We start from the raw sequence: 15,034 nt of genomic DNA on the forward strand, positions 1-15,034 counted from the left end.
AAAACAAACAAAACAAAACAAAATGTAACTGAAAAATAGGCAAAACATTTACTTTATTATGACCTGGGTATAAATATTTGATCAAAGGGATATAATATATCACCTTTAAGCCATACCTTTTTTGGATTTTAGTAATCATGTCTCAAACTTATTTGCTCTGTACATACTCAAAGTTTATTCAAATGTTTGCTAAATTGTAGGCACTTTGGTGTACCTCCTCTATTTTTACTACTTTGGTTATAACCTTATTTCTGAAAGAGAATCCTCGAATACACTAGCATATAAATAATGGACACCACTTAACAACAACTAAATAAATATTTCAGTTGTAATTTTAGCTACCATGCTAGATGATTTCATTAGCTAAACAGAATTCTTGTAGCTAAATGAAACATATAATTTTACTGCTGAATACAGCTTAAATTGTTGATATATATTTTTAATTTTGTTGTGACAGCAATTATTAATCTTTAGTTCTCAATTACAGTTTAAAAACATGAACTTTAAGGATGAACTATAAAATACTGTTTCTCCTTTCTGCAAAGAGTTTAAATATGAAGGTCTCTGAAACCCAACTGCATTTTCAGTGGTGCAATTTTTGCCCCTTGACAATCAACCATCTTGTTTATTTATTACACTAGTTTATGGTAGCAGCAGACCATTCTCTACTGTGCCCACAACCACCAGAAAGAAGGATAATTTCTCAGTGAATAATTTGTTTGAGTTGATTTATTGGATGGTTCTTGAGAGCTCACTTTGACTAAGTGACCTTGGCTTTTAATATTTGGTCAATGCCAAACACATAATAGTTAGAGGATGACTATTTATATGTGGTGCATGGAGATGTAGTATAAATGGTGACTGATAAAAAAAAAAAACTAATGTGCTTCAGATGTATTTGTAAAAAAAAGTTATCTAAAAAATTTACATATAAGGCTATAGTACTTATTTGCAGAGGCAAAAAAAAAGTGTGAAGAATAAAGTACCACTATGCCATTGAACCAATATGAGACTAAGGAATGAACAGTTAATAACCTCACTAAGTTTACTGTTTCTCACTTTAACTATTTTTTAATGTAAAAGACAGCACTTCAAAATCATTAATGACTATACAATTTGGATGCTTTCTGTTTAATATCTGCTATTTTTCTCTGTTAGGCTCCTAATTGTTCATTATTTGCCATATTGTAAAACTACAAATAATCAAATAAAGAAAAAGTCATTTTCATTTGCCCTGGCTATGTACACGTTTATTTAGTGCCAGCCAGAATCAGCAGGAAATGGAATTTCAAACACTGAGACTTGTTGCCACTGCCCAATAGTCTCACTAAATGTAAAATGGTTGTTGGCAGCATTTCCTCCTGGTCTTTGAAAAACTGACTATGCTGATTTAATCAGACTATTTTTTTATTAGCTCTGATAATTCATTAGTGTCAATGACTTTATTATGGAAGGAGGGATAGTATTTTAAGGCAATGATGCAATGGAAGCAAGCACTCTGTGCTGTTAGATTTGTAGCTTCACATTTTCACTGTCACTTTGGTTCTTGTATACAATAATTAGTGATTAAGACACACCAACTTTTTTTTTCTTTCTGATAAATATGAAATGAATATACCAATTGGTAATATTATAAAGATACTGTATAAATTTCATGATACCAGTCCTCAGCCCATCTATTTCTAGTCTTGGTTTTAATTACCACTAATTCCAACTCTGAACTGATGTTAGATAGTAAAGGATTTGCATTCTAGATACCTGGCCCTGTGCCCAGCCTGAGAATCCAAAGCAGTCCATCTAAAATCCAGCAATTCTGAATCATGCTGGATTTCTAATGGTTTGACCTGTACTGGCATTTTTTTGAAGTGACCTTTTTGTCTGACAAGGACTTAAATCTAAAAGCACTCCCTTAGCTCAAATTTATAGAAAGAATTGATAAATTGGCCACCTATTGGGTATAGTCTCCTAAAAATATGGTTAGTATCAATCCCCATTATATTTTTTAAAGGATTCTGACTATAACCATATTTGAGATTTTATTTCATGTACAGTAGTTTCTCTCTATAACGCAGTTCACTTATCACACCCGCACTGTATTGCGGAATTTTTTAAAATATTATATTTAATTATTTATCGCAGATTTTTCGCTATATTGTGGGATTTTGCAGTACTGTATATGTATGTTGTTAAAGTTACATAGGTTTAAGAGTGTAGAATATGTTTAAGAACATAAGTAGTGTTTATAAAAGTGTGGAAAAGGTTAGTAAGGGACTGGGAATGGTGTATGTGTGTGGAAAGGGTTTATAAAGCCTTAAAATATATATAAATACTAAAATAAATGTAAGGTTCCCACTTTGCGGATTTTCACCTATCGCAGGGTGCGGGGGGCGGGTCTAGAACATAATACTAGTGATAAGTGAGGGAATACTGTATTGATACCCCCACACCTGGTTTCAAAAAAGGATTTGAGACAACTGAGTTTGTATCAAGATCTATTTGTCTCTACATGGTCAGTATTTTTCTCCCCAAACTAATTTTTCTTTCCTCCCCATTTCTCTTAGAACTCATATTTGTATTGCATAATACCACTTAATTATTATCCTAAGCACATTGTCCCTTTTGTGTTCCTCATGATTATTCTTTCATTTCTTTTGTTTATTCCATCTTCACAATTTGTTGCTAGTCATAAAGCTTCACTTTGTGATCATTTTCTTCCCTATTTTGGGTACTTCACCCAAATTCTTTTAAATTTTTAAAACTCTGTATGTTTCAATACATTAATTGAAATATTTTAGTAACATCATTTGTTCTACTTTCCTATAAGATTAAAGGCCTATTTATTGTGCATTTTTTCCCCTATATGTTATTTCTAGGAAAAAACCCTCTGTCCATGACAGGATAGTACTACATCCATTATTCTGAGTGTTGCCTCACTGGCAGCACTTTTTTTTTTTTTAAAGATACTTCTAATCTTGGGTTATAATAGAGTATAAAGGAGCCTTGCCCTCATGTTGATTCATTTTTACTAAGCCCCTTTTTTCCCTTTTCAGTTTCTTGATTTGGCCAAAGCATAATTACATCTACATGTGTTATTAAATATACAACCCCAATTTTCTGCTTCAGCAGAAAGGTTATAAAAATAAGCCATGTGTGAATTTAATTCATTCAAGAAAGCTTTTGTGTTCTGACTAGTGTGGCTCAGTTGTTTGGGTGTCATTTTGTGAAGTGAAGGGTCATCATTTGAATTCCCTGTCAGGGCACAGGCCTGGGCTGCAGGTTCGGTACCCTGTCAGGGTGCATTTGAGAGGCAACCAATCGATGTTTCTCTCTTACATCGATGTTTCTCTCCTCTTTCTCCCTCACTTCCTCTCTCTCAAAAATAAATAAATAAATAAATAGATAGATAGATAGATAGATAGATAGATAGATATCTTTTAAAAAGAAAAAGAAAGCTTTTCCTCACTCTTCCAAAGCAGCCAATAACCAGATTGTGTAGTGGCAAACATAACACAGTAGGAGCATTTGTGGACCATAAGAAGAGCCCCTGGTTTTATTTCTGCACCAGTCAGATGAATCCATTCCAGGCAATATGTTGAAAGTCTTGATAGATTTTCATTTGCCATGGCTACCTAGATCATTGGATATGCAGGAAAACTTTAGGATGTGTTACCTATTTTTTTTAAAGTGGCCAACCTAATTCTTCTAAATATGCCATTTGGACATCTTTGCAAAAATATTTTCTGTTGTATTCAGTTTAGACATAATTATCCACTGTCTTCTGGCATAGTTCACCTTTAAATAATTTTTTTCTATGCATTATACAAACAATGTTAGATTATTTGAGTATCAGTAGAACACTAGCTCCCACATTTCTTTCTCTACCTGCGTCTTTGTTGATTTAACTTCTTTAAATAACCAGCTGCGGTGAGATGATTCATTGTGATTCATACTAAAGAAGGCAACGTGTTGAATAGGGAATGCAGGATAACAAAGGACTGTTGTTTTCGCTGGCTGAAATCATACTGGCAATTTTTTTTTTCCTTTAGTGATGCCACAAGATATTTTAAAGATGACATTAAGTAGCATACATTTTCCTCCCAAATAATCTTCTATTCTGCTTTTAACTAGTGTGTTCTGCAGAACATAAATCATACTTTGTGTTGTCACTATAAATCAGTTAAGTCTAAGCTGTGATTGTGCAATTGTTAGCACCTTTAAAATTGTGATAAGCTTATCCATAGAATAGTTTCTGCGAAATACTATTAAAGGAAAAAGCTATGTTTCTTTGAAATAAAAAATGTAGTTTTAGATTATGACCACTACATTTTACTCTTACTTTAAAATGAAATTGAGTGATTCTTTAAGACTACAGACAAAAAGTAGAAACAAAGGATAGAAAAATGGAAATAAACTAAAATTTAAAACTTTTTAGAACCTGAAACTCTGAAGAGAGATCACAATATTATGTACTAAAATTATCTTTTAAAATAAGAGTTATAAATTTACCCAGGAGATTGCAAAATAGACTTAACACACAAAGGTTTATGCCAAGCTGAAACTCGCCAGTTTATGAAGTGCAACCACCAGCTTCTCATAGATTAAAACTTGGGGGTGCAGTCAGCACTGTAGTTACTGGCCTTACCCAGAACTCTTAGCGCCCTTGTGAATAGGATTTGTATGAAGTACCTTTGAGCTTCTGATCTGTTGGAATGCGTTGTGGGATCCTGTATCAAGGGTCCTTAGGAAGAACGAGTTCTCAGGGAAGCACCTTGGCATTTCAGGGGTCTCTAGAAAGCCCCGGGTATCCTGCTAAGTGCCTCACATTCCTTATGACATTTAATGTTACTCTAACCTCATCAGTTAAGCTGGGTATTGTTAAAACTGATTTTAGAGATTAAGAAACTGGACCTCAGAGCCAGTGGTGGTGTGTGTGTGTCTTACTCAAGTGTATGCATTGAAGTGGTAGGTTTAGAGCTTGGATATAGGTCTGTAAGACTCCAAAGCCCTTGCCATTTCCACTATTCGAATTTTTTATTTATTTTATTTTTTAATTTATTTTTTATTGTTGTTCTATCACAGTTGTTCTATTACAGTTGTCCCACTTCTCCCCCCCTTGCTCTCCACTGCCCCGCCTCCCCCATTCCCACAACCAATCCCCACCCTGTTGTCCATGTCCATGTGTCATTGATACTAGTTCCTTCAGCAGACCCTTCCCCTTCTTTCCCTCCTACTCTCCCTCCCCCCTCCCCTCTGGCCACTGTCATCCTGTTCCCTGTTTTCATACCTCTGGTTCTATTTTGCTCATTTGTTTGTTTTCTTATTAGTTTCCTGTATTAGGTGAGATTATATGGTATTTGTTTTTCACTGCCATTTCACTAAGCATAATACTCTCCAGTTCCATCCATGCTGTTGTTAGGGCAGGAGTTCCTTCTTTCTTTCTGCTGTGTAGTATTCCATTGTGTAAATGCACCACAGTTTTTTTAACTACACTGTACCTCCTGAACTGCCTTCAGGGGAGGATGCTGCAGGGTGATGGTTGGCTGAAAGACAGGACATTCCTTGAGTAGTAGCAATATCTTTCCTCCAGTATATTTTAAATCCCCTCCTGAACTGGCTTGCTTAGATCTAAATATGCATCTCAATATCTGCTGACTAGTAATTCTTCCGTCCCCCTTACCCTCTTTTCTGGCCTCCCTGCCTCTTCTTCAATCAATATTGATATGGCTTATAATGTCCAGTTCTGTCCTATCCATCAAAATCTAGAAAAATAGAAGAGTTTAAGTTAGAGGTAGATTGAAATTCCAGAGGGGTGAGGACTGAGGAAAGAAGAAGGGAAGACTAATCATATTGTTTACAGGTGGAACATTTTTCTCAACCACTTTAATGTAAATAAAGTCCCACAACTTTCAAAGTTCCATTTGAGATGTCTTGATTTCTGGGCAATGTTATGATTTGTCTCTCGAGTTTTATTTCTTCCCTGGGATCTACTAAGCATATTCTTGTACACATGAACTCTTTAGTCATCCTTATGAGCATTAATTTCATTTAACAATATTTATTCTTTATTTGTGGATTATTTGTAATGAATTTAGAAACTTGTTAAGGTTAGAGATTTAATTTTATATGTCTCTGTCTCTCTCCCGATACTTACAGAATAACACATAAAATAAAACTCAATAAGTACTTACTGAAAATACATTTGTTATTTGTCTTTGAGATGAAAAAGGAAAAAATACAAACTGTTTTTATTTGAAATGTTGAAATATATTTCAATTGTCATTTGAATAATTTCAAAATAATTTTACTAGGAAATCTCAATTATTTTGTATTATGTTAAGGTTGACATTTAATATTCATCACAAATCAGTTCATTCTACCATGCTATAAAAAAAATTAATGGTTGGCTTTTCAACAGCAGCAAAGTTATATTAGAATCATTTTTAGAGAGTGGATGCTTAATTTCTCTCCCCTTTGTATTATTCCTACCCTTGTTCTTCAGAGGTTTGATATGCCTGCCCCACGGAAAGAAAAATGGTTCCAAATTCATAGGGAATTCTGATTAATCTGTGTAAAAAAGGAGTGTGATACAGTTGCTGGAAGGGGCCATGGATTGAAAGAAGTAATAAGAAGTAACATTTCTGAGAATAAAAACAATTAATAATGCTATTATAGCATTCTTTACATGCATTTAAAAATGATTTGGTAGTAATTTGTGTTTGATTTATGCACTCTGATAACAACAACTTGTCTTAACATAGTTATTTTTATGCTTATAAAGTGAAGTGAACATTTTTTCCATTTTCTGTAAGGAAACTGGAGAACACTAGTATTAAGTAATGAATTCAAGACAACATTGCTAATAATACCTCTTTTTTTTTTGTATCAAGTCCTTGGTTTTTAGACTCCATGCACATATTACTTCAAAATAATTATATCAGCCCTATCTGAGAGAAATCTCTAGCTCCTACTTTATTTTCTTTGGCTAAATAGACTTATTAGTTATTAAACCTGAACTGTTAATAACCTCAGTTAGTCCTCTGTTCTCTGACATGCACTATGCCTTAAATGAAGTTTTGTATATTCTTAGTTTTTATGAGTTATTGTTAGACCATATTTTAATTCAATTTAGTTTAATTTAACTTATCATTGCCCTAAAATAGCCTATTTTTTATCTTTTTTTTCTTTGCAAATATTATTGATTTCAACAATAAAGTAAATATGTGTTAAGTATGTTCCAAACATCTCCCTAAGTAATTTTATACACATGATTTAATATAATAATATATCTCAAATAAGTAATTATCTTATAATTCAACATTCACTCAACAAAATTTTTGTTAAATGACTACCATAGGTAAGGTGTTGTGCTATAAACTGGAGATACAAAAAGAGATCAAACATATTGGTGGGTATTGTGAACTTCTTTTGAGTACGGGAAAGGAGAGAGACAAGGAAGATGGAGATTAAAATATTACAGATTTCATAATACTGTGATCCAAATACAGAGTGCCCATGTTGAGTCATTAAACAAAATGCAGCTACAGTGTCAAGAGCTGTACAAATAGTAGTGAACAAAACAGACAATAATCTTTTTCCCTCGCAGAACTGACATTTCAGTAGGGATCCTAATGATCACTAAAAAACCGATCATTTGGCATTATCAAAACCTATGTAGGGAAGTTGACATTACTTTCTGGATCTTATTTAAAGGGACAAACTAGCTCTAATTAGTCTTTAGAACATCAGTTATATAGCAGAATGATTGTGTGAACATTGAAAGTAAAGCTGCTTTTCAACTTGAAATGTCAGACCCCTCAGGCAGCGCATAGGGGGATGCTGTGGACGGCAGGTTTCCACTATCAGGGTTCTTTCTGATTCCAGCCAGTTCCTAAGCCTGTCAATTTTCTATGCCCACACCACCATGAAAGATACATTCATTTAGAGCTAAATAAGTTAGAATGGCACAGCTTGTCTCACCTGACTCAGTAGTAATGTCTTCAATTCTGTAGTGTAAGTTACATCAGAACAGATTTTTCTTTCTTAAATGGAAGACTCTCAAGGATGTCGAACTTATTTTTACTGTTGTTCAGTCTTTCAATTCCGGTATAAACTAAATGTGTCTTATCCATCTTGTTCTCCCCTTGTGCCAAGATGTTCCCTGTAAGTTCCTCATATATTAACTTTGGTAAACCATAATAATTCAAGATAAACCATATCTTTATCACATAATATCAGTGTTATTACTGTTATTTAGGGGGCTAGATTTTCTAAAGGAGCAAAACCTCCTCTTACAGCCTCAAGTTTTGTTCTGAAATAAAACAAGATAACTAATGAATGTGAAACATACTATAAAAATGCCAAAATGCCAAAGCCTGTAACAATTGATTTTATTTATAGTGTCAATTTCAGTGGCTAGACAGTTCTAAACAGGGCTATTTCTTTGTATCCCTATAGAAACCACTTATCTCTACATAGTTTTGTTATTTATTGTTTCCTTAAAATACTTTATTAAATATATTTTGTTTATTCAGTAAACAACTGTTGAATGTCAACATGATGCTGAGCTTTAATGAAATGATATGTAAAATAGTCCCCATCCAATGAAAGTGAGAGAGAAAAAGATAAATGTACTAGTGGTTGGTAATTCTACAACAGACATATTTTATACATCAGCTATAATTCTAACTTAGTTTTCTTTTTTTTAGTATATCATGTGTTCACAGTGTTTCTTAGATTTGCAAATGTGTGGAATAATCTGAATACCATGTTAAAGGGAGATTCCTAGGTCCTACCCCTAAAGAAATTCAGCAGATCTGGGAAACTGCATTTCAACAAACACTGGGTATTTTGAGAGCTGGTAACCCTTGGACTTCACTTGGAGAAAGAGTCCCTTTGTGGTCTTTTCCTTTTGCTGGAGATTTCTCCAAGTGAGGGCACCATAAGGTCTCTTCCATTCCTTTATCTGCTAATCCCAATGCCATGCTCTCAGGACTGCCAGTTTAAATTTACTAGGTTCATGCTCATTTCCTTACCCTGACTTGAAACGATTCATTGAAGTGATCTGCTGACCTTGTTGGAGTCAGTGTACCTAGTTTCCTGAGAATGACACCATTAATTGTCGTCTCATCCAAAGACTAACTTAATAGGCAGGATATACAGAAGAAGATAATGAGGTAATGCCCCTCTTGTGGCATAATAAAAGAATGCTTCTTAAACAGGTTTGAAATTGTATTAGCTGGGAACTGCCTATCTGTAGGGAAATACTTGACAAGTATTAATCATTTAATCCTCATAACAAATGTATGAAGCAGGTGATATTAGTCTGTCCATTTCACAGATGAACACACTGAGGCTCAGTACTTGCCCAACATCACACAGCTACTAAATGGTAGAGCATGGATTTGAACTCAGTTGTTATGACTCCATGACCTTGTGGCCATAATCACCATATGAATGCTGCCTTTTTCTTAGTCAAAGGAATGACCTGTGATCCCTTTGCTATCTCTATTCATATCAGAATGACCTTCAGTAAGTTACACAAACAAATAAACAATAACAAAACTCATCTTGAAAGCAAAACAAAACACTGCATAGGATAGTTTTCAGTGTATTTTCAAACCAAACATGTATTTCAATTTCAAATTACAGAAAAATTTTAGTAAACAAAAAAGCCCAAATAGAGTCATAACGATACATAGTAGCATAAACAATGTTTTCAGGAAGAAAAAAAAAAAGGTAGCTCCTTTTAAAATGTTTTTCCAGAAATGCAGCTCATGAGCATTCATATTTGAGTCAGAGAGATCAGTCTTCTGAATGTGGCTTGTTATTTACTTGCTTCATGACCTATGGAAATTTACTTTAATTCTCAACTTCTATGAAACAGACATGACAATACAAGGTTTGGCAAATATTAAATGCAGTAATTACATCACGTGCTCAACCCAATGTCTGGAATATAGTAGTCTTTCAACTAACAGTACTTTTTTACTCATATTATTATAAGTGGTAATTAGTAGTAGTAGTATTAGTAGTGGTAAATTTAATATGGTTAGCAGAATATAATATGTCTAGACACAATATTTTTGGTGAAAGCAATACTTCATAACTACAAAATGACAATTTTGCTCCTCTGAGAATGTCTCTTCTGAGATGAGCTTATTTTTCTTCACCAGGTGATCAACCCTACACTCATCAACTGCTAACCCTGGCTTCACACCTGAGGGAAAGTGCTGAACTCTTCCAGTCAGATGAGATGCGTCCTGCTAATGACCCAAAGGAGAGAATTCCTGTGCGTGTCCGAATGCTGAATGACATTCTCCAAGATATGGAGAAAAGCTTCCTAGTTCAGCAAGTGCCGCCAGGTTTTTATAGGTAGGATATGTGTCTCAAAATTTATATTTTTATATCCCTAAATTAAATTTTGTTTAATTTTTTAGAACATATATCTTCTGTGAACAAAACTTTTAAGGTAAAACATTTATTATTTCTCCAATTTGAGGACCATTCTCCACCTCCATAGAAAAGTCCAGCTGCATAAATATAAAGGAAACTTGATTTAGCAATAATCATATAGAAAAATGATAAAGAACATTTATAATTGTTTTTTTATTACAGTTGTCCCACTTTTACCCTCCTTGCTTCCCTCCACCTCACCCACCCCTTCTGCCACAGTCAATCCCCACCCTGTTGTCCATGTCCATGGTCATTTATACTAGTTCTTTAACTAGACCCTTCCGCTTCTTACTCCCCCTCCCCCCTGGTCACTATTAGTCTGCTTCTTGTTTACATGCCTCTGGTTCAGTTTTGCCCGTTTGTTTGTGTTCTTCATTAGTTTCCTGTATTAGGTGATATCATATGGTATTTGTCCTCCATTACCTGGCTTATTTGCTAAGCATAATTCTCTCTACTTACATCCATGTTGTCGCAAATGGTAGGAGTTCTTTCTTTCTGCTACATAGTACTCCATTGTGTAAATGTACCACAGTTTTTTGATCCACTCATCTACAGGTGGGCACTTAGGGTGTTTCCAGCACTTGGCTATTGTAAACAGTGCTCCTATAAACATAGGGATGCATAGGTTCTTTTGAATTGGTGTTTCAGGATTCTTCAGGTATAATCCTAGCAATGGAATTGCTGGATCAAAAGGCAGTTCCATTTTTAGTTTATGAGGAAATTCCATACTGTTTTCCACAGTGGCTGCACCAGTCTGCATTCCCACCAACAGTGCACTAGGGTTCCCGTTTCTCCACATCCTCGCCAGCACTTGTTGTTTGTTGATTTGTTGATAATGTCCATTCTGACTAGTGTGAAGTGGTGTCTCATTGTAGTTTTAATTTTCATTTCTATGATGGCCAATGATGTTGAGCATTCTTTTATATGCCTATGGACCCTCTGTATGTCCTCTTTGGAGCAGTGTTTGTTCAGGTCCTTTGCCCGTTTTTTAATTTGGTTGTCTGTCTTCTTGGTATTGAGTTGTATAAGTTCTTTATATATTTTGGAGATCAATCCCTTGTCTGAGGTATCATTGGCAAATATGCTTTGCCATACGATTGGTTCCCTTTTCATCTTGCTGATATTTTCTTTTGCTGAGCAGAAACTCTTTAGCTTGATGTAATCTCATTTGCTTATTCTTTCCTTTATTTCCCTTGCCTCAGGAGATATATTAGTGAAAATATTCCTACGTGGGATATCTGAAATTTTCCTCCCTATGTTTTCCCCTAGGTCGTTTATGGTGTCATTGCTTACATTTAAGTCTTTGATCCATCTTGAGTTTATTCTGGTATATGGTATAAGTTGGTGATCTAGTTTCTTTTTTTTTGCATGTCCTTGTCCAGTCCTTTCAGCACCATTTGTTGAAGAGGTTCTTCTCACTTCATTTTATATTCCTTCCCCCTTTGTCAAATATTAGTTGATGATATAGACTGGGGTTTATTTATGGGCTCTCTATTCTATTCCATTGGTCTATATGTCTGTTCTTATGCCAGTACCAGACTGTTTTGATTACAGTCACCTTTTAGTATAGTTTGATATCAGGTATTGTGATTCCTCCTACTATGTTCTTCTGCCTCAAGATTGCTGGGGCTATTCAAGGTCTTTTTTGGTTCCATTAAATTTTTGAAGTATTTGTTCTAAGTCTGTGAAATATGTCACTGGTATTTTAATAGGGATTGTGTTGAATCTGTAAATTGCTTTGGGTAGTATGGATATTTTAATGATGTTGATTCTTCCCAATCATGAACATGGTATATGCTTCCATTTATTTATATCTTCCTTAATTTCTTTCTTCGGTTTTATGTAGTTTTCTGAGTACAAGTCTTTTACTTCCTTGGTTAAGTTTATTCCTAGGTACTGTATTCTTCTTCTTGATATAGGAAATGGGATTTTTTTACTAGTTTCTATCACTGATATTTTATTGTTGGTGTATAGAAATGTCTCTGGTTTCTGAATATTGACTTTGTACCCTGCTATTTTGCCAAATTCACTTATTAAGTTGAATAGTTTCTTTTCATGGAGTCTATAGGGTTTTCTATATATACTATTATATTATCTGCAAATAATGACAGTTTTACTTCCTCTTTTCCAGTTTGGCTGTCTTTTATTTCTTTTTCTTGACTGATTGCTGTGGCTAGAACTTCCAAAACTATGTTGAATAGGAGTGGGGAAAGTGGACATCCTTGTCTTGTTCCTGATCTGAGGGGGAATGCTCTCAGTTTTTTCCCATTGAGTATGATGTTGGCTTCAGGTGTCTCATATATGGCCTTTATTATGTTGAGGTATGCTCCCTCTATTTCCATTTTGCTGAATGTTTTGTTTTCATCATAAATAGGTGTTGTACTTTGTCAAATGCTTTTTCAGCATGTATTGATATGATCATTTAATTTTTGTCTTTCATTTTGTTTATGTGTTATATCATCTTTATTGATGTGCAAATATTAAACCATTCTTTCATCCCTGGGATGAATTCCTGTTGATCGTGGTGTATGATGTTTTCCATATGTTGCTGGATCCAGTTTGTCAATATTTTGTTGAGGATTTTAGCACCGATGTTCATTAGCAATATTGGCAAGAAATTTTTTGACGTTCTGGTCAGTATGAGTCAAACAAACATGATATGGGTTCTGAAAAAAATAAGTGGAATTATAAGTTGTATTGGGAGAAATACACTTTTGTGCATGAATCAGGAGATAAACTCATGTTATTTTGTCCTAGTAGGACCAAATATTGACCAGTGTGTTTAATTCTAGAAACTACACTTTAAAAGGGTGTTAAATAAGTTTATTCAGGGGGAGTGGGATTTAGATGAATTTTGAAATAACCAGAAGAATAAAAATATTTGGTTGAAGGGTCATAATAGAGTGATTTCTGAAAACATTGAAACAATTTTAACAAATATTTTAATAAAAGAACTGTCATAAAGAGGGGAACTCAATTTAGGCTCTTGGAGGATGAGACAAGTACAACTTGTTTTGGTTTTTGAGTTTCTGATGTAGTAGAAATTAAACTAAGAGGAAAAATGCAACTTAAAAGAGTATTGTGTATTTTTAAAAAGTAACTCTTTGATTCTTCTATAAGACACAAAGTACGTACATACATTTCTGTGTAATAGATGCCAATATAATGTGTGTATGTGTATAACAATTATATATACATTATTTATCTATGTTTTCTGTGTGTATGTATGTATATGTATGTGTATGTATATTGCGTACTCCAGGGTTTATCATGAGACAAGGCAGAAGATGAAGAGTATTAGAGGTAGAATGAGACAAGAAGACTATTTGGCCTAAAACTCTCATACATGAAGGACCTCAAACTTAGCCCTTACATTACATCCATCTATCTATCTATCATCATCTGTTTATCTATCTATAAAATAATACCCTGGACTATATATACTGTGTGTTACCAAAGAATATAACTAGGACTAATTAACTTAATCATGAGAATATCTTAATTATATATGACAGAGTTTCTACCAGTAGCATTCTTAAAGACTAAATATGATGCTCACTAAAACTACAGGTATTAAAACATAAGCTGAGTAGCCCTAAGCACCTGACTATTTGGACTACATGAGGTTTAAAGTGTCTTTAATACAAAAATTCTGTGATCTGACAAATTATTTGATTTCTTCACACCTTGAGTTTTATATCTATAAAATGAGATTATGAAATGAGACACCTTTTTAATAACAAACATTTTCTACTTCTGGTATTTGTGATTTGATTTTTCTTTATGATTTGAAATTCTAATCCACATTTAAAATTTTTATTTATATCATTTCTTCTAATACTATGACTGGGTCATAACTCTTTGGAAAGAATTCATTTATTATAATATAATGGATGGTTTTAAGGCACTTAGCTCCATGTACTCTTGTAAGCATCAGAGTCATTGAAGTCACCTCCAGTTAAAAATGCCTACCCTGATGAGGTTATATTACAGGAGCAGTAATGGGGAAACAGAATAAGCAAAGTAATTAAGAAAAACATAGTATGTGGTAAATATAAGTGCTAAACAGAAAAATTAAACCACATTATTAAATACAATATTAAAAAAATCAGAGTAGGTAAATTATATGTTTAGAATATATTATGTAAGGTAATTCTATTTCCTTTACTTTAAACTTACAAAAATTCAGACATTAATAAAAATCATAAATTAATGTCTAGTTTTGTATGTTACTATATAATAAACTCTTTCTCCATTCGTCTTTCTTGGCATATGCATTGTTATAAAAGACCCCTTATGGTCTAACTTATGTGTCTGGTAAACATTTTAATACCCCTTCAATAATATTTATAGACTCAATCTACTTTGTTATTCATTTTGAATAGAAAAGTAAATATTTGTCTTGTCTTGAGTTAACAATGATTAAGCAAGTGATTTTTTTTCCCCATTAGTAACATGATTATAGGATACCTTGTATTCCGGGTGTAAGCTTGAAAATGTCGATGATGATAATGTTCTAACATATAGCAAACTTTAGGAGTGAAAGTTTATGGCTCTATATTTTGGCATTATTTTAAAGTAT

The 15,034-nt window shown here is 33.7% G+C and overlaps 1 protein-coding gene across 1 annotated transcript in view; it reads left to right on the forward strand.

Annotated features, from left to right (window-relative positions):
- The window catches only part of NAALADL2 (N-acetylated alpha-linked acidic dipeptidase like 2), a 669,716-nt gene that overhangs the window by 611,061 nt on the left and 43,621 nt on the right, over positions 1–15,034 (forward strand). The window contains exon 12 of the mRNA XM_090276711.1: positions 10,173–10,371. Within this exon, the coding sequence (XP_090132837.1) occupies positions 10,173–10,371 (199 nt within the window). The remainder of the gene's footprint in view (positions 1–10,172; positions 10,372–15,034) is intronic.

Source organism: Furipterus horrens, unplaced genomic scaffold, assembly GCF_987537825.1.
Source record: "Furipterus horrens unplaced genomic scaffold, mFurHor1.1.pri manual_scaffold_1, whole genome shotgun sequence".
In the NCBI taxonomy this organism is placed as follows: Eukaryota; Metazoa; Chordata; class Mammalia; order Chiroptera; family Furipteridae; genus Furipterus; species Furipterus horrens.